The following is an 18,612-nucleotide window of genomic DNA, read 5'->3' as shown; positions in this document are numbered from 1 at the left end:
GCCCTCATGCTTCCAACGAGATGGGTGCTGTTAACAGCCCCGATTCACACAGGAAAAAACGGAGGCACCAAGAGGGTAACCCACCTCTCTGAGAGCACCCAGTGCTGGGATTCAATAACAAGACCCCTTTCCTAAACCTTGAGCCAACACCTTTCCCACTTAAGACTTTATTCATTTAGAGGTTAGCCTAGGCTGTCCTTGAACTCATTAAGCAGCCAAAGATGAACTTAAACTTCAAACCCTCCTGTCTCTGTCCTCCAAGTACTGGTATTACAGCTGTGAGCCACTGTGGTGTGGGGAAAAGAAGTCAGGGCTATGCACATACTGGGCAAACACTTTACCAACTGGGTGATGGCCCCAGACCCTATTTTTTTTTTTTTTTTTTTTTTTTTTTAAGATGGGTTTGTCTTTGTAACCCAGGCTAACCTGGACTTCTCCATCTTCTTGCCTTAGCTGCCTGTGCTGGGATTGCAGGTGTGCGCTATCACGCCCAGGCTTCACCTAAGTCTCCCCATGTCTGTTGTCTACTGTCTGCAGGCATGAATGATGCAGAATGCTGACAGGAACTGTGTGTTTGCCTTTTAGGAGACTGTGGGGGCATACCACGAGCACCTACTGTGTGCTCGGCATACCACAAGCCCCTACTGTGAGCTTGGAACAGCTGGCCTCACACTGCCCGTGTGAGGGTACATGATTGGGTCTCAGGCTTCTCTGATGGCTGCCAGAGCCTCTTCTCCCTGTCCTGGCTGGTGGCTCCCAGCAAGTCACACACCCTCCCTGGTTGTCTTTTCCCCTGTGGTCCCCGGATAGGGGTTGTGTGAGCAGGATCCCAGCTCCTGTTGGTTTTAGTTTAATTTTTCTTAGAACAGGAAGTGCCTGGGGGAGGGTCATGTAGAATATTTAGAGAGAGTGGTCCCTTGACCTGGTGTCAAGGGAGTGGGTGACAGAGCTGGCTCCTTGGAGGCCTAGCTCGACCTGACAACTAACTCCCCCTGGGGGCCTGGAGTGGGGCTTCCTGTTTAGCTTTGGCTTAAGGATGGCTGTGTGACTGTTTGGCCATTATGTTGTGGGATCCAGGACCTGGATGACTTGTCAGGGGTCTCTGTAACCCCAGGAGCAAAGGATTCCAGGCAGAGGTGTCTGCCCAGGTATGTGTGTGTGTGGGGGGGGGGTGCAGGGGAGCCACACCTGGGCACTCGGCAAGTCTTCTTCCTCCCTAGAGAGATGTGGAGTGATCACTGAAGATGGTGGCAGGTGGTGATGGGAGCAGGGAGGATGCTGCCCTTCTGGACTCAGCCCTGGGTCACCCCTGGCATCCCTCTGGGGATCTGGCTGCTCAGCTGTTCCCAGCAACCAACTGGGAGAGAACCCCAGGGCACCCACCCACTCCCATCTGGGCTGGGTGCTGGCTGTGGAATGGGGGAGGGAGTGGACTCAGACTGCTAGGCTGCTCCTGGGGCTGGGTAGGTGCTCCTGGGGCTGGGCAGGTGCTCCTGGGGCTGGGCAAGTGCTCCCAGGACTAGGTAGATACTCCCTGGGCTGGGCAGGTCCTTCGGGGGTGGGGATGCTGGGTAGATGCTCCCAGGGCTGGACAGATCCTTCTGGGGCTGGGTAGGTTCTCCCGGGGTCGGGCAGGTGCTCCCAGGGCTAGGTAGGTGCTCCTATGGCTGGGCAGGTACTCCCGGGACTGGGCAGATGCTCCCAGTTCTGCCAGTCTGGGCAGTGGCAGGTGACCTAATTCTGCCCTCCCAGGGTTGCGGGGCTCCAAGCTGGCCTGCTGCACAAGGCCCTTGCCAGCCTTTTAAATGCTCTCGAGTTAGGTAAGCCACAGACTGCAGGAGGAAGGAAGCGCACCCTGCCGGTGTCTACCGTGGGACAAGCCTCCTGTTCACATGATCCCGTTTAAAACGTGCACAGGCACAAAGCATTTTGGGAACCGAGCAAAGAGGAAAAAGAGCTTTGCCCGGGGTGGGAGGGCATCCTGAAAGCCTTGCCAGGAGATGTGACATTTCAGCCACACCTGGAAGAACAATATTAATACCGAATACTTTGTGTGGCTGATTAGGTGCCTACCCACTGTTCTGAGGCCCGTATCGGAGTTTCTCACTGAATTCTCTCTAAACCCTGTGAATGAGACACGCGTCGCCCTCACTGAACAGATGAGAAAAACCAAACCGGGGCACAGAGAGGTTGAGTGACTCACCCAAGACCACACAGCTAGCTACCAAATCTACCAAGTGGCCGGAGTCAGAATTCAGACCCAGGAAGGGGACTTCTGGCAAGTGACCCCACCTCTCAGAACCCCCATTTGTTGTTGTTGTTATTTCCAATCCGCAGATGGACGGCATACAGGGCATACGGAGTTGCTGAGGGCTCGGAACTGAGATAATCCACATGAAAGGCTCGGGTCCGTGCCTGGCACACAGTGAAGTGTTCGAGGGTTGCAGATGGCTCTTATCGTGTCGCCCTGGCAGTGTTATCTCCGCGCCTCCCCTCCCCCCACGGCCTCGGTTTCCTCCCCCGCAGTGGCAGCCAGTGACGTGGGAGCCTCCGCTGGCACACTCCCGGGTTTAATTGGAGACGATGCAAGGGGGGTGTTCGAGGCCCCTCCCTCCTCTCGCTCGCATCAGACCCCCAGGGAGTGTGCGCCGCCTGCCGCCCAGCAGGAGTACTACTGTTCGGGGACCCCGAGGCTGGTGTCGGGTGGCAGGTGGCGGAGGTGGGAGAGGCGTGGGAGGTGCTGGGTGGGGGGCACCTGGGAGACACCCGGGTTCTTGGAGGGCCCAATGCCAGCTCAGTAGTAGCCCGCTGCCCTGCCCGACTGCCCGCGGCACACCCCCCCCACCTCTGACCCAAAGCTCCTGGGGTCCCCGGTTGGGTGCAGCGGGCTGGGGTGCCAGCAGGGGGCGCTCGAGTCGGGGCTCGGGGCGGGCGGGGCAGCTGTAGGGGGCGGGATCGGGAGGGACCTCCCGAGCTGCAGACGCCAGGCTCTGCTTGCCCGGAGGGAGCGCAGCGCGCGGCTACCTGTGGCACGGGACGCATGTCCGCTCTCGGGATCCAGCACTTCTGTCTCCTAGCCTCGCATCCAGCCCAGTCGCACCCCGGACCCGGACCCGTGGGAGCCTGGGTGGAGCGCGCCGGACCCGAAGCTGGTGACATGTAGGGTCACCTCCTGGTCCAACCTTGGAACCTCGGCAGACTCCTTGCCTGGAAAGTTTGGGACTGTGCGACATGGCCAAGAGCGGCTCGCTGAGTATTCGCGTGGTGGAGGGACGGGCGCTGCCCGCCAAGGATGTGTGAGTCCCCGGGTGCCCACTGGGGTGCGTGGAAGGGTTGTGGGGGCCTCCGTCTAGGACCCACCCTTGGGGATCCGCCCTCTCTGTCCCGTGAGAGGGGGCACCCAGGCTTAGCAGATGCCGCGCCCGGCTGCCCTGGGAAAAGAAGGTGGCTTTGTCCTAGGATGTCCCCAAGTGGGTCTTCCAGGGCAGGAGAAGGAATCTCTGGACGGGTCCTCTTAGAGCCAAGGAGGGGACTGATGATCCCCTTCCTTACCTAGAGCAGGTGTTGGAGGTGGGGCTTCTCTGGACGACGGAGCAGGGCTACCCAGAGATCACGGGTAGAGCCCCAGAGGACTGTGGTCCAGATGGACCCCAAGATTTTGCCTGCCTCCGAGGCGTTTAGGTTTGCAGAGTTTCACCAGGTGCTCCCTAACGCGGAACCCCCGGGACCCCCGGTCCCGCAGTCTTATACCTGCAAACCCATGGTGGGCTGTCTCAGATCCCCAACTGCTCTAAAAGCCACTCGCTCACATGTACCGCATGTGATGGGGCTGGGGACGCTGGGTCCCTCTGCCCCTATCCTTGGCTCTGCTTCTCCAGGGCTGAGTCAGCAAGTGCTGACTCAGCAGAACGGGGTGGGTGAGGGAGCGAGCGGGTTCCCCTTCCTGCTTGGTCCAGAGCCAGAAGGGGCTCTGAAGGTGCCAGCACCTGAGACAGGTGCTGTGATCCTTGGGAGGAGCTGTGCTGAGTGACCTTAAACCTGCCTTTTGCTGGCCCTTGGTGTCCCATCTGGATAGTGTAGAACTGGAAGGAGGTGTTGCTGGATCCCATGTCCAGCTGGTGGGGGTGTTGGTGGAAGACACTGGCTCGGGGATCAGCTGTGGAAGGGTGAGCAGACGGGAGACCTGGAGTCCTTCTTCGCTTGGGTGGAAGTCCCAATTACCCAAGCTGCAGATTCTGCATCCCCCCCCCCCACCAACACCTTTGATTTTGGGAACCTCCTTATCCGCCAACACTGCAGCTGTACCAAGGGGGGAGCTGTTTGGAGTAATCTAGGTGTCCCATCTTTCCCATCAGTGACCATAAATAAACACACACCTGAAGTAAATGCAGGGAGTGACGGCACCCGCCACAAGCTACCCCCTCTTCAAGATGTCTCTGGGCATTAGAGATTGCAGAGCTGTAGGGTAGGAGAGAAGACTTGGCATTTGCTGGCTGGCTGAAGGGATCTGCCCAGAAATAGGACTCTTGGCTCGTTGAACTCCAGCTGGCCCACCAGTCTTGGGAGAGACTTATGGAACCAATGGCAGATGTTGCCGCTGGGCTAGGATACAGGCTCAGGGGTCTCCTGCTTCTTCTGGAAGGGGCTTGAGTTTTCTTGCATCTTACCCACTCCCTCCAGTTTTCTGGCCAAGGTAAGCTCTGGGGTGGCTGAGGAGATGTCTTTGTGCCTGCTGGGCACATCCTGCCTCAGTTTCTCTAGTGGTCAGCTCCCTTTTCAAAATGGATCTTCTCAGAGCAAGCTGGAGTTCCCTTGTCTGAGAGTGGGGTGTTAGCTGGGGTGTTATCTCGTTTCCTCTTCTAAGGCAGAGGGCCTAGATTCAGCCTGACCCTCAAGGTTAAGGGGGTGGCCGACCCTGCCAATCATCACTGAAGGCTTACCATGGACAGGGATCATGTTTAACACTTTGTGTGGGCTGACTGGTTTCTCTGTTTTACAAATGGAGAAACTGAGGACCAGAGAGGCAGTCATGACTGTAAGGTCACAAAGCTAGGACATAAATACTAACAGCTTCAGTGTATGAACCATACTGGGAAGTTATGGCTGAGGGTTACATTTTCCCATGTTTGACTTAGACAGGGGCCATGGGAGAGGCCGAGAGTCTGGGGAGACCAGAGCCTGGGAGAGGCCAGCCCTGCCTGCCACCCTGGCCCCTACCTGATAGGAGCCTGATAAGGCCATGTGAGTCATGGCTCTGGAGCACAACCCTACTCCCTTGAGGGACCTAGGGTCAGCCAGGTTGCTTGGGAGAAGCTGTATCTCCAAGCCTCCATGCCAACTGATCTCATCTGCACTGGGGTGGCTGAAGAATGAGAGAGAGGAGCCGTGGAGGGAAACTGAGGGACAGGGAAGGACTCAGACAGCTAACCAAAGGCCCAGGTTGCAGCCAGCAGCATCCTGTTCTGTGTGGTTGTGTGGGTGGGTGTGGGTGGGTGGCCGGAGAAAGCAGCTGGAGGAGCAGAGGGGACTTGGCTAGGAGAGTCAGGCTGAAATCATGTTTGTATCATCCATCCCACCCTCCTCCAGAGCCTGCGCTCCACACAATCTACCCATGCATCCATCCATCCACACACCCACCCACCCCACCACCAATTCATCCATCCATCCATCCATCCATCCATCCATCCATCCATCCATCCATCCATCCACACACCTATCTATCTATCTATCTATCTATCTATCTATCTATCTATCTATCTATCTATCTATCTATCTATCTATCTATCTAAGCCTCGCTCTCACTATGTTGCCCAGGCTGACCTTGAATTCCTGGGTTAAGGCAAGCTTCCTACCTCAGCCTCCCGGGAGCTGGGACTGTGAGTGTGGCCCATTCCAAATAGCTTGGAGGGTCATTTTAGTCAGTGGCAGTGAGAGACAACCTCTCCAAGGAGATGGCTTTGGGAGTGAGGCAATGGAGACCCAGGTAGGCAGCTTTAGCTGGGTTTACTGGTGACTACTATTATAAAGGGGAGGTGGGTGGGGCTGTCTTTGATTGGCCTAGGGCTCATGGCTTTGTGAGGGGAAATAGCACATGTCTTTTGGGATTTGATTTTGATTGTTTTTTTTTTTTTCCTGCTGGGGATGGGACCCAGGGTTTGAACATGCTAGGCAAACACTTTACCACTGAGCCATACTCCAGCCCTACAGCCATCTCTTTGAGTTCAGTTTTGAGGTCCCAAACCTTCGTGTGTGCCCACAAGTCCTTCCTGCTGGAGATGGGGGTTGGGGGCAGGCTGGGGAGCAAAGTGTTTAGCTCAGACATTGGCATTAGGGTCTTGTCTGTGGCAGGGATCTCAGGGTAACCCATGATCCCTCCTCCACATCTCTCTTTCTTTTAACCCCTCCGGCCCTCTCTGGGGGCTGGCTGGGGTGGGTGTTAACATCTCTTGAAGTCGTATAGAGGTCCCAGAGCAGGATGGACGTGCAGGCTTATACTGCCTATGGGTGGTAGGTGACTGGCCTGGGCAGCCATGATATAACCTGCTCATGTTCCCCAAGGTCTTGCCTTTTTGTAGGAGTTGCTGTGTGACCCAGGGTAAGTCCCCTCCCCTCTCTGAGGCTTAGCTTCACTTTGCCTGAGGTGGGAATTTAGGCTCCCACCATGGTTGCCCCTTCCTATAGCCTCCTGGACCTCCTCTTCTCACAGGTCTGGGAGCAGTGACCCCTATTGCCTGGTGAAAGTCGATGATGAGGTTGTGGCCAGGTACGTAGTCAGCATGGGGTAGGGTGGGGAGGGGAGGGGACCCAGTACTTCCCAGAGGAGCAGAGTGAGCAGCCCCTCATGGAGGTGGGGGTTGTCTTTCAGGCTTCAAGGAGGTTACTTATGCCCTGGCCTTTTGGGTACCTACACCACTGTGGCCGATGTCAACTGGCCAATATCCTCTCTGTCTGGGGACCCATGATGTCCCTGGCTCCCTGGGGCTGACTCAGCCAACCACCAGGCTTTACCTCCCCAGTGGTCTGTTGGGGAGGGGAGGCGGGACCGGCATCTCACGCTTGGTTGGTTTGGCTGTCTCCGGGCCTCTGGGTGCTGCGGGTGTCTGGGTGTGTTGTATTCACACAAATGTTCAAGTGTGTGTGTGTGTGTGTGTGTGTGTGTGTGTACTAGTCTGCCCATCTGGGGTGCCACAGAGCTGGTGTGAATGCTTCTGACCATGTGTGTGCGTCTGTGTGGGTGTGCAAGTCCACAGGACTCCCGTGGGTACCAGAGGGGGGCGGTATGTGCATGTGCCTCAGGTGTGAATGCAAAGGCGGGTGTGTGGAGATCTGTGGGTGCTGAGTCTGGAGGGGACATCAGCTGAGCTGGGCTTCTCTTCCCCGGCAGGTCAAGGAAGGGACAGCTCTCAGCCCCCACGGACCTGAGGGGGTGGGTGGGTGGTGGTGGCTGAAGCCTTGGTTTCTATGGAGACGGCAGGATTCAGGATGCTTCTGGCTCTAGTTCTGGTCCAGATGGGCTGGTAGCTGGGGGTGGGGAGCCCCCAGGGAATGCTGACCCCTCCCATGGCTCCCCCTGTGTTTATGCTATTATAAGATGCTAGCCCCCAAGCCTCAGACGGGCTTTTTGTAGGCCTGGAGGCAGCTGTCCTCCCTTCTCTGGACTGTAAAGAACCAACAGAAGGAAGCAAGATTTGCACACTGGGTTGGGCTGGGGCTTCGCTGGGCAGTGTAGAGTCTTTGTCCCCAGGAGCAGCTGTAGTGGGAGCCCTGTCAGGGTTCCAGGTCCAGATGTTGAACCTATGTATGAGTGCCTGTGTCCAGCTTTGGCTCGACCCTAGTGTCCCCTGACTTTCTGGGTGCCACGAAGCCCTGAGTGTTCTGACCACTGTTGGTCCCACAGTATCCTGCTCATACTTGCCTCAGGGCCTTTACACATGCTGTTCCAGCCATCTGGAACGCTTGTTTTCCTTGCCCAGTTCTCTTTTGCCTGACTAATTTGTATGGGAAGCCCTCCCCTGTTTTCAGCCTCAATCCTCCCCAGGCATCACTGAGTTCACCCCAATCCAGATGATGTCTACAGTCTGGGCGGGGTTGGGGGGGGAGAGGGGCCTGGAGGGAGTGAGTGAATGGGCCACTAGGTATTGGTGACTAGTGTATTGTACGTTGTTATGTAAGCTTGTCTTTGTGTCTCCATGTTCCAGGCTTGTGTCTATCTGGGACACTGTGTCTGTGTTTGCAAACAGATTTCTAGATGTTTCTGAGGATGCATGTGTGTGCATCTGTGTCTGTGTGAATGTGACACCCCGTGTCTCTGGCTTTCTCGGCATGTCTAGGTGTATGTATCTATGTGTTTCCATGGGTCTGTGTGTGTGTGTGTGTGTTTTGGTCTACTTGTGAACCTCTTTAGTTGGTTCTTGGGGACATGGGTATGTGCATGGGTGCCTGCATGTGTACATGCACATGTTGACTCCCTGCAGCTGTGCCTGCATGTGTCTGCGTCTCTGGTATATATGTGTGTGTACATTGGGTTTGGGTTTGCTTCTCTGCCTGGGCCCACGCGTCTGAGTGCACTTGCTGTATTCCTGGGATGGGGGGCATGTGTGTAGATTCTAGAAGCGTGTGCATGGCCATGTCGGTCGTGTGTGTGTGTGTGTGTGTGTGTGTCCCCCAGCTGTGTTTGTGGGGGTCCCCAGGTCACCCACCCAGCACCCCTCTTGCAGGACAGCCACCATCTGGAGGAGCCTGAGCCCCTTCTGGGGGGAGGAGTACACAGTGCACCTGCCTCTGGACTTTCACCACCTGGCCTTCTACGTGCTGGATGAGGACACGGTTGGGTGTGTGGTGGGTGGGTGGGGAGCGCCTGGGGATCCCAAGCCACACACCAATCCACACACCGAGAGGAAGTGTGCTGCCTCCAACCCCTGACACTTGTCCCCACGGCTCCACGGGAGTGTGCTCGTCCCGCTCTGACCCTCTCCTGCCACCTCCCCACAGACATGACGACATCATTGGGAAGATCTCCCTGAGCAAGGAGGCAATCACAGCCGACCCTCGAGGTGAGCAGGGACTGGCTGGGATGAGAGGAAAAATGGTCTGACCCACAAGGGCCTTGCAGGGACTTAGGTTGTGGCCTCAGAGCCTGAAGAGGGAGGATTCCCACCCCTGCCCATCTCTCTTGGTTTTTTTGAGACAGGGTTTCTCTATGTAACAGTTCTGACGTCTGAGAACTTGCTGTGTAGGCCAGGCTGGCCTTGAACCCCCAGTGTTCCCCTTATCTCTGCCTCCCAAGTACTGGGATTAAAGGCATGCAACACCACTGCCCAGTGGATGTGTCTTTTGCGTCCTGTCTCTTTCATTTGTAATCCAGTTCATTTATTGAGCAGCTAATTTGTTTTTGTACACCTGGGGCTCACACAGCAGAAGCATGGCATCCCTTCCCACCTGGGCCTTTGGTCCCCATCCTGTGCAGTCAGCAGCTTCAGTTTTGTCTGTTTGAGACAGGCTCTTTCGATGTAGCCCTAGATAGCCCCCAAGTTATGACCTCCGTGCCTCAGTTTCCCTCATGCTGGTATTCCAGTGCTCAATATCATGCCTGACCGTGGCCAGCCTCCTTATGTGTTTTCAGACACTTTATATTTGCATCCTGGTGATGCACCCAGGGCCTCACAAGCATGCTGCCTCCAAACTGTACCCCAGCCCTGCAGTACTTTTTTTTTTTTAAAAAACATATAAAAGTAAGAACAATAGTAGGACCCGCCACACTGACACATTGTGAATGCATGCTGAGCCCTCCTCTGAGGTGGGGACCTTTATTCTCTTTTATTTTTCCTGTGATAGTGCTGAGGCCTAGAGGGTTCGGTGACTTGCTCATGGTCATAAAGGTTTTGTGACAGCCAGGACTTGGGACTAAGGTTGTTTGGGTTCAGGGTTTGAGCTCACCATGCTGCACTCTGTGTGTGTGTGTGTGTGTGTGTGTACATGAGTGTGTAAGTGCTTGTGAACATGGGTTTTCTCAGCACACAGCCTGTTACACTTGGTTTTTTTCTAGTTGCCTTTTTTAAAACCTCATGGTGTATTTTTAAATTTGAATTAATTATTATTATTATTATTATTTTGGTTTTTCAAGACAGGATTTCTCTGTGTAGTTTTGCGCCTTTCCTGGGACTCGCTTTGTAGACCAGGCTGGCCTCGAACTCACAGATGTGTGAGCATTTTTGCTTGTCTGTTAAGTGCACCACATGTATGCAGTGCCTGCAGAGGCCAGAAGAGGGCGTTGGATTCCTTGGAACTGGAGTTACAGATGGCTGTGAGTCACCATGTGGGTGCTGAGAACTGAACCCTAGAGCTTCTGGAAGAGCAGACAGTGTGAGCTGTCTCTCCAGGCCCCTTCACCATGTATTTTGAGACAAGTCACCCAGGCTGGCTGCAATGCATGACAGTCCAGTCTCAGCCTCCCGGTATTGGGAAGACAGGCAGGTGCCACTGTGCCTAGCAGCCACAGTGTACCTTTTGGGTCTTTGCTTAACAGTGCTTGAAGGATTTCTGAATTCTGAAATCACTGCATGCTGCTGTAATTTCCCGTCATGCACTTGGCTGGCTCCCTGGTGAAGCATCTGGGGGTGTTGGCAATGTGTTCCCAACTGGAGCAGTTGCAGTGAACAGCCCTGTACTTAACTAATGGTGTCACACATTCATGTCCCCACCAGTCAGACAAATTCCTGGAAGTTTATGCATTGAATCAAATCATACACTCTTGTACATATTCTTTTTAATACACCACAGACCCCATGAGTTTCAAGAGCCAAAGGAAAGAAAGATGCCTCAGGAAAGGGCACCTGTGGGTGCTGGACAGGGGGACATTGTCCTCATCTTGGTGGGGCAGTGGGATTCCACATACACATCTTACTGCTGGGAATGCCAGCGAGGAGGGTAGATGCTGATAGAGTGACTTCCCAAGTTGAATTTGGCAGTACATGCCTGTCATCACCGCATTCAGGAGGCTAGCCTGGGCTACATAGTGAGACCTTATTTATGCATCATCACCATCACCATCATCACCATCATCACCATCATCATCATCACCATCATCATCAGTGCTAGGAGCAAACCAATGGCTCCATCACTGAGTTGTGCCTCCAGCCCCAGCTGCATGTTTGCTGGTTACTGTATTAGAGCTGCAGGGGCTGGAGAGATGGCTCAGCAGTTATGAGGGAGCACCACTCCTCCAGAGGTCAGAGTTCAGTTCCCAGCACCCACATGTGGCTCAGAAGGGTCTGTAACTGCATTGTCAGAGGATCTGATTCTGGGGTTCCTTCCAGCGGCAGTAGGGAGTCACCAAGGGTTGTTTGTTGTTTGTTTGTTTGAGACCGGGTCTCACTGTGTGCTGGAATTCAGGGCTTTTCTTTTCCTGTGACTCTGACTGAAGTGGATTAAGAGAGAGAGGGTTTATTCACAGTTCAGGAGAGAAGTTCATTGCAGCAGGGAGGTTGAGGCAGCAGGAGCTGAGGGGGCTGGTGGCATCTCATCCACAATCAGGAAGCAGAGAGGAATGACTCCATTTCTTCATCTTGCATGGTCCAGGGTTCCGGCCTAGGGAATGGTTCTGCCCATATTGTGATGGGTCTTCCCCTCGACAGTTAATCAAGAGAATCCCCCATGGGTGTCCTGAGGGGCTAACCTTGATCCAGCTGATCCTTCCCAGGTGTGCCTGAGGCCTATCTTCCAGGCGATTCTGGAGTCTGTCAAATTGTTAACACTAGCCACAGTCACAGGTGCTTTGAGAAGTCGGATGTTTAAAGAGAGAAAGGGGCCCCAGGAGGTGAAAGCATTGAGCCAGGCATGGTGGCCTTGGCTGTGACCCCTGCACTCAGGAGGTGGAGGTGGAAGGGACAGGAGGTTCTGGTCTAGCCTGGGATACATAAGGAGACCCTGTGTGGAAACAAGACAAAAGAGAAACCAGGGAAAGAACGATATTTGCCAAGAGGGGTTGGGCTGGAAGCTGACTTGCCCATAGCTACAGTGGGAGTCAGAAGTCAATAAGCAATGTGTTCAAAGTGTGATGAGGGGTGTGTGTGTGTGTGTGTGTGTGTGTGTGTGTGTGTGTGTGTGTGTGTGTTTCACGTTCTAGAGAACCCAGGATGACTGCCCAAAACTTCACTACCCATGTTCAGACTCCATCTCTGTCATTTTCTCCTTTTTTTTTCTTTTCGAGACAGGGTTTCTCTGTGTAGCCCTGGTTGTCCTGGAACTTGCTTTGTAGACCTCGAACACACAGATATCTGTCTGCGTCTGCCTTCCCAATCTCTGTTGTCTCCCAGCTGTGGGGTAGAGGGCAGTCTAGTCTGTGCCTCAGTTTCCTCCTTTGACACGGGGCTGATTCCAGACCAAATCTGAGGTCCTGCGTGAGAAGCCGCCAGCATCACGCGTGGTCGTCAGCCATGGCAGTTCTGAGCTCACACAGTGCTGAGTGAGCACAGGTGCTTCTCAAACACCGTGTGTGCCCTGCAGGGATCGACAGCTGGATCAACCTGAGCAGAGTGGATCCAGACGAGGAGGTGCAGGGTGAGGTCTACCTGGCTGTGAAGCTGCTGGAGGACGCTCGGGGCCGATGCCTCCGCTGTCATGTGAGACAGGCCAGGTATACTTGCCTTGAGGGAAGTGTGGGGTGCTCTGAAGATGAGCAAGGAGGCTAGGGATGTGGCTCAGTGGGTAGAGTGCTTGCCTAACATGCACAAGGCCCTGGATTCTATCCGCAGCAGCACCACATAAACTGCATGGTGGTACACATGTCTAATCCTAGCACTCAGGAGGTGGAAGCAGGAGGCTCAGGAATTAAAGGTCATCTTTTTAGGCTAGCCTGGGCTACAAGACACCCTGTTTCAACAAACAAACACAAAACCAAGCTGGGCGGTGGTGGCACACACCTTTAATCTCAGCACTCAGGAGGCAAAAGCAGGTGGATCTCTGTGAGTTCAAGGGTCTCTCTATGTAGCCCAGGCTGGCCTCAAACTCTCAGAGATCCTCCTGCCTCTGCCTCCCAACTGCTGGAATTAAATGTTTGGGTCACCACACCTGGCAAAAGCAAAATCTTAACCCAGGTGTTCAGGGACAAATAACAGTCTGCTAGATCCTCGAGGGGGGCAGACAGATGAGTGAGTGTGTGGGGCAGACAGATGAGTGTGTGTAGGGCAGAAAGATGAGTGTGTAAGGCAGAGAGATGAGTGTGTGTGGCAGACAGATGAGTGTGTGTGGGGCAGACAGATGAGTGTGTGGGGCAGACAGATGAGTGTGTGGGGCAGATAGTTGAGTGTGTGGGGCAGACAGATGAGTGTGTGGGGCAGACAGATGAGTGTGTGTGGGGCAGACAGATGAGTGTGTGTGGGGTGGTAGATGAGTGTGTAAAGCAGACAGATGAGTGTGTAGGGCAGACAGATGAGTGTGTGGGGCAGACAGATGAGTGTGTGTGTGGCAGACAGATGAGTGTGTGTGGGGTGGTAGATGAGTGTGTAAGGCAGACAGATGAGTGTGTAGGGCAGACAGATGAGTGTGTGGGGCAGACAGATGAGTGTGTGGGGGGCAGACAGATGAGTGTGTGTGGGGCAGACAGATGAGTGTGTGTGGGGTGGTAGATGAGTGTGTAAGGCAGACAGATGAGTGTGTGGGGGGACGGTAATAATCAAGTTTTAACAGCTCAGGGCTGGGAAGATGGTTCAGCAGGTAAATCTCTTGCCACTCGAGCCTGATGACCTGAGTTGGATCTCTGGAACCCATGGTGGAAGGAAGAAACCAACTCTTGAACGTTGTCTCTGACCTCCACACATTCGCATAAAGGCACAATCACAGACACACAGATGCACACAGTCACACAGATGCACACAGTCACACACACACACACACACACACACACACACACACACACATGCCATACATACACAGACACAGTAATAAATAAATAGCAGAGCATTACTTCTCGGGCAGAAGACTTAATTATTGGCTCACTGAGGCGATGGGTGGCCTCAGGCGTGATAGATCCAGGAAGGTGACGTCAGGCAGCATCTCCAAGTGGGGACATGATAGACCTCATGGCCTGGGCCTGGTGACCTACCAACTCTGCTTGTACAACCGATCAAGAGCCTCACTTTTACAGAACATTGCAGGGTTAATTCTTATTGGCTTGACCTGGGAGTCTTAGGGGCTGAGAGGGAGGAAAGCCTGAAGGAAGTCAACAGACTCGGGGACAGGAAAACCCACAGGGGGGGCCCTAGAGACCATATCCATCTTCCCTTCATGGCGTGCTGCCCCCTCCCGACCACAGCCCTCCACCGACATCCCTCAGCTCTCTTACATCTACTCCCTCGGGACATCCTGTCTGTCTGCCCTCCACTCACCCGCCTCCACTCTTAATGCCCGCACACATTAAGGACAATCCGTATTTCTAGCTTGCTGTGCGACCATAAGACCCTTCCTTGCCCTCTCTGGGCTTCCCCTGACACCTGGGGATTCAGGTTTCAGCCTTGGCCCCAGCTGGATGTGGGAGATGTGTGGATGAGGAAATGACCCAAGAAGGAAGGGGACCAGATAATGGATTGTGTGTAGGGGTCTGAGCTCAGCTCTTCTGCCCAGGACCCCCTCCCCAGACACTAGGCTGTACAGGATCCTTGCAAGCAGGAGAGGGACCGATGGCTGTCGCTTAGCAACTGTGTTGGTTCCTAGGAAACCAAAGGCTTTGGATGCCCAGCAAGCCTGGGAAGCAAGCAGGAGGAAGAAACAGCCCCTGGTGGTGGTGGTGGGGTGTTCCTGGATTTGGGGGCCCCTGTGAGAAGGGGGATGGGCAAGCTGACTCAGGTGAGGCTTTGAGTTGCCATGGTAACCACAGGCAGGATGTCTGTGTCTTATGCTTTCCCTTTGTTCCTAAGCAAGGTGTGGGCATGGATGTTTGTTGAATGAATAAGTGAGCTGAGCCGCGTGCTAGGCAAAGTAACTCGCCTATGCCATCTCATTGGACCCTTAGCTCTGTGAACTTGGTCTGTGGCTGTCCCCATTTTCTGGACTAAGCCTCAGGGAGAGGAGGCGACTTTTTCTAATGTCAACCAGCCAGTGAGTGCAGGGTCAGGTTTTGAATCTGTAGGTCCCTGTGTAGGGTCTCTGGGGAGACTGAGGCATTTTTTTTTTCATTCCCATTGTCCCTTTCCTTGCTGAGCTCTGTAATACAGAGTCTGATCTTTCTGTGCCTCGGATATCCCTTATCAAGGGAAATCTGGAAATCTCATGTTTCCTTCTAAGTTTTGTGTACGGAAACTGCAGAGTCTGCATGGGTGCAGTGACGGACCTGGCCTGGGCCCCTGTGATGGGCAGGCTCATTGCCCTGGACACAGAACATTGCCATTAGAATGGTCTAGCTTGAACTCTCTTTCCTAGGTCTGCCTTGGGTCTGGGTCCTTGAGGGCCTGTGACCACACCCCCCTTCTCTTCCTCTGTCCCCAGGGACCTGGCCCCCCGGGACATCTCCGGCACGTCAGACCCATTTGCACGTGTGTTTTGGGGCAACCATAGTTTGGAAACGTCGGTAAGCAGACAGCCAGGAAGGAGTGGGACACCCCTCAGTGGGTGGAGCCAGTCACCTCTTCCACTCACAGCTCTTTCCACCCTCAGACAATCAAGAAGACCCGCTTCCCACACTGGGATGAGGTGCTGGAGCTGCGGGAGGCGCCGGGGACCACGTCCCCATTGCGAGTGGAGCTCTGGGATTGGGACATGGTGGGCAAGAATGACTTCCTGGGCATGGTGAGCAGCTTCCCACTAACCAATGCCCTCCGTGGCTCCCCACTGCCTGCCATTAGCAGGAAGCTGAGATGGGGTCTGAGGACAGATGCCCAAGCTGCCTTGAGTACCAGGGCTAGCCTGAGTAGTGGAGTCTCACTGTTCATGAGACAGGCAAGAAAACCGAGACCGTGTGAAGGAGGCAAAGACCTATCTGAGGCCACAGGTTGGCTCCTGGGACAAAGGTCCCTGGGTAGACTGGTGCCAGCCATCTGCATGGACCTAACTCTGTCACTACCCTGCGAGGTTGACAGTCATTGTCGCCCTCTGTGCATGAGGAAATTAATGTTTGGAACGGCGGTGTGGCTTTTTCTGAAACCCCGTGCCTCTTAGCGGTTCTCTGGGAACATGGCCTCAGGCTTGTCTGAGGCTTTGGCTGTGACAGTGGCATTGTGCTCTCTACTGGGTCCCTGTGTGGCCCAGGGCAAGCCATCTCTCCAAGCCTTAATGTCTCTCTCTTTTATTTTTTGGTTTTTCAAGGTAGCTGTGTAGCCCTGGCTGTCCTGGAACTCACTGTGTAGACCAGGCTGGCCTCGAACTCACAGAGATATAATTGTCGCTGGCTCCCAAGTGATGGGATTAAAGGCATACGCCACTACTGCCTGGTGCCTTAGCTTTTCTCAATTGTAAATTATCTGTCCCCTAGAAGCCCTAGGTGCCCTGGCTTGAGAGAGAAGAATTGGACCCTGGCTGGCATCATGCCATCTGTGGATGGCGGTTTAAGCTCTCCCTCCAGGGCTGGGTGGGCCTTGCGTCAGGCAGGATTGGGCCTCCAGCTGAGGTCTGTGTATCCCTTCCTACAGGTGGAGTTCACCCCACAGACCCTCCAGCAGAAGCCACCCAATGGCTGGTTCCGCCTCCTGCCCTTTCCTAAATCTGAGGATTCTGGGTAAATATGGGTGCCCGGGGAAGGACACCACCTCAGCTTGTGTGCAGGTTATCCTGGGTGCTGGTGCCAGCCCACCCTGTCCCTCTGGCCCTAGTCACATGTCCCCAGGATGTTTTTGCAGGCCCACAAAGCACCCCTTGCCCCAGCTGTCCACCATAGACAGGCTCACATATGCAATGCATGTCCAAATGTTAGGTCCCCTCACACCTGCCTCCCTGGCCACATTCCTTGCTTTATTATGTAGTGTCAGGAATTGAACCCAGGGCCTTGGCTGTGCTAGGCAAGAGTTCTACCACTGTTCTGAATAGTTATCACTGCCTGTGCACATACGTGCTGTGCACACTGACCACAGAGCTCCCTGTCACCGTCGATCTTTTCCTGGGTATTCCTGTCCACGCTGTTCACGTACCTGGCTATACCACTGTGTGCACAAGACCCACACTTCCACTTGCTGTCCTGCCTGTCCTGTGTATGTCTGTGCACCTAGCTGTGGCCTCCACCGTGGCGTTTCCACATACTGTCTGGGGTCCCCAATTAATCCTCTTTCTCCCTATCCATTTCGGTCCACGCTGCCCTCCTATATCTTTTCCCTGTGTCTCTTGCCTCTTCCCAGGCTCACGTCTCCTGCTCTGGGCTAGCCTGCACTCACACCCCCTTCCCTATGCTCTGCTCCATCTAGGGGGAGCCTGGGTGCCCTGCGGCTGAAGGTGCGCCTCACTGAGGACCGTGTCCTGCCTTCTAAGTATTACCAGCCTCTCATGGATCTGCTTCTAGAGTCGGTACAGGGGCCAGCTGAGGTAGGTGTGATGCAGGTGCCTCCATCTGGGCTTCCGGGTCTGGGGTATAGCTCCCCTCCCTTGGGAACCAGGGCCAGCTCTTCTGCTTTGGGGCCTCGGGTTACCTGTTGGCTCTCCTGTCCCTGCTCAGGAGGACACCACCAGCCCCCTGGCTGTGCTGGAGGAGCTGGCCTCTGGGGACTGCCGTCAAGACCTTGCCACCAAGCTGGTGAAGCTCTTCCTGGGCCAAGGCCTGTCTGGGCCTTTTCTAGACTACCTCACAAGGCGTGAGGTGGCTCGAACCAGTGAGTTTCCCACTCAGGTGCCCCTCCCCAAAGATGGGTCTGCAGAGGATCTCCAGTGGGGAGAAATGGGGCTCTTTAGAGGACTTTGATGTGTTGGGGCATCTATTCTGTGAACCCTGGAAGGTTGAGAGCACAGATCCAGCTCCAGAAGCTGTGTGACCTCAGGCAGCTTAACAAACCACTCTGAGCCTCTGTACTATGAATAAAGTTGACATTTTGGGGTCTCCCTGATTCTTGAGGCTGAAAGAATCACACCTCCACCTTGAGTGAGTGAGGTGAGCTCCTCACACACACACGAGCAAACACATCACCCTATTCTCCCAGATGACCCCAACACCCTCTTCCGTTCTAACTCCTTGGCATCCAAGTCGATGGAACAGTTCATGAAGGTGAGTGGGGGGGACCTGGCATGTCTGGGTGCATGTGGCTTCCTCCCTCTGCTCACCCAGTCCCCAGAGCCTGCTGGCCCCCAGTGGCACTAGATGGCTGAGCTGGGTGCTGGTGGCAGGTTCCTGGCTTCAGCCCTGGGCGGCACCCTTGGACGTGGCTGGCCTGGCTCTCAAATCTCCCTGCACACCCCCTGCCCCAGCCTAGGGCACTCCCTGCCACCCTTAGCCGCTCCGTGTGACCCCTGCCCCCAGCTCGTGGGCATGCGCTACCTGCACGAGGTCCTGAGGCCGGTCATCAGCCGCGTCTTCGAGGAGAAGAAATATATGGAGTTGGACCCTTGCAAGATGGACCTGAACCGCTCCCGGTGAGCCCAACAGGGTGGCTCAGGCCTCCAGCCACCCCTTATTGTTTGTAGCCACCCTGGGCTGCTTGTGCT

The 18,612-nt window shown here is 54.8% G+C and overlaps 1 protein-coding gene across 2 annotated transcripts in view; it reads left to right on the top strand.

The window, feature by feature from the left end:
- The first annotated feature begins 2,960 nt into the window (after window positions 1–2,960).
- Rasal1 (RAS protein activator like 1) overlaps window positions 2,961–18,612 on the top strand; it is a 31,901-nt gene continuing 16,249 nt past the window's right edge. The window contains exons 1-12 of one of the 2 annotated variants that reach the window (XM_036171873.1): window positions 2,961–3,296; window positions 6,707–6,763; window positions 8,718–8,831; window positions 8,992–9,053; window positions 12,505–12,634; window positions 15,481–15,562; window positions 15,649–15,780; window positions 16,620–16,705; window positions 17,385–17,502; window positions 17,633–17,786; window positions 18,111–18,175; window positions 18,428–18,540. In XM_036171873.1, coding sequence (XP_036027766.1) covers window positions 3,232–3,296; window positions 6,707–6,763; window positions 8,718–8,831; window positions 8,992–9,053; window positions 12,505–12,634; window positions 15,481–15,562; window positions 15,649–15,780; window positions 16,620–16,705; window positions 17,385–17,502; window positions 17,633–17,786; window positions 18,111–18,175; window positions 18,428–18,540 — 1,178 coding nt within the window. In that variant the 5' untranslated portion in view covers window positions 2,961–3,231. Of the gene's footprint in view, window positions 3,297–6,706; window positions 6,764–8,717; window positions 8,832–8,991; window positions 9,054–12,504; window positions 12,635–15,480; window positions 15,563–15,648; window positions 15,781–16,619; window positions 16,706–17,384; window positions 17,503–17,632; window positions 17,787–18,110; window positions 18,176–18,427; window positions 18,541–18,612 lie in introns of those variants that run through there. The other variant, XM_036171874.1, reaches the window with a different exon arrangement.

This window comes from Onychomys torridus, chromosome 22 (assembly GCF_903995425.1).
Source record: "Onychomys torridus chromosome 22, mOncTor1.1, whole genome shotgun sequence".
In the NCBI taxonomy this organism is placed as follows: Eukaryota; Metazoa; Chordata; class Mammalia; order Rodentia; family Cricetidae; genus Onychomys; species Onychomys torridus.
This window is presented reverse-complemented; position numbering and strand designations above follow the sequence as displayed.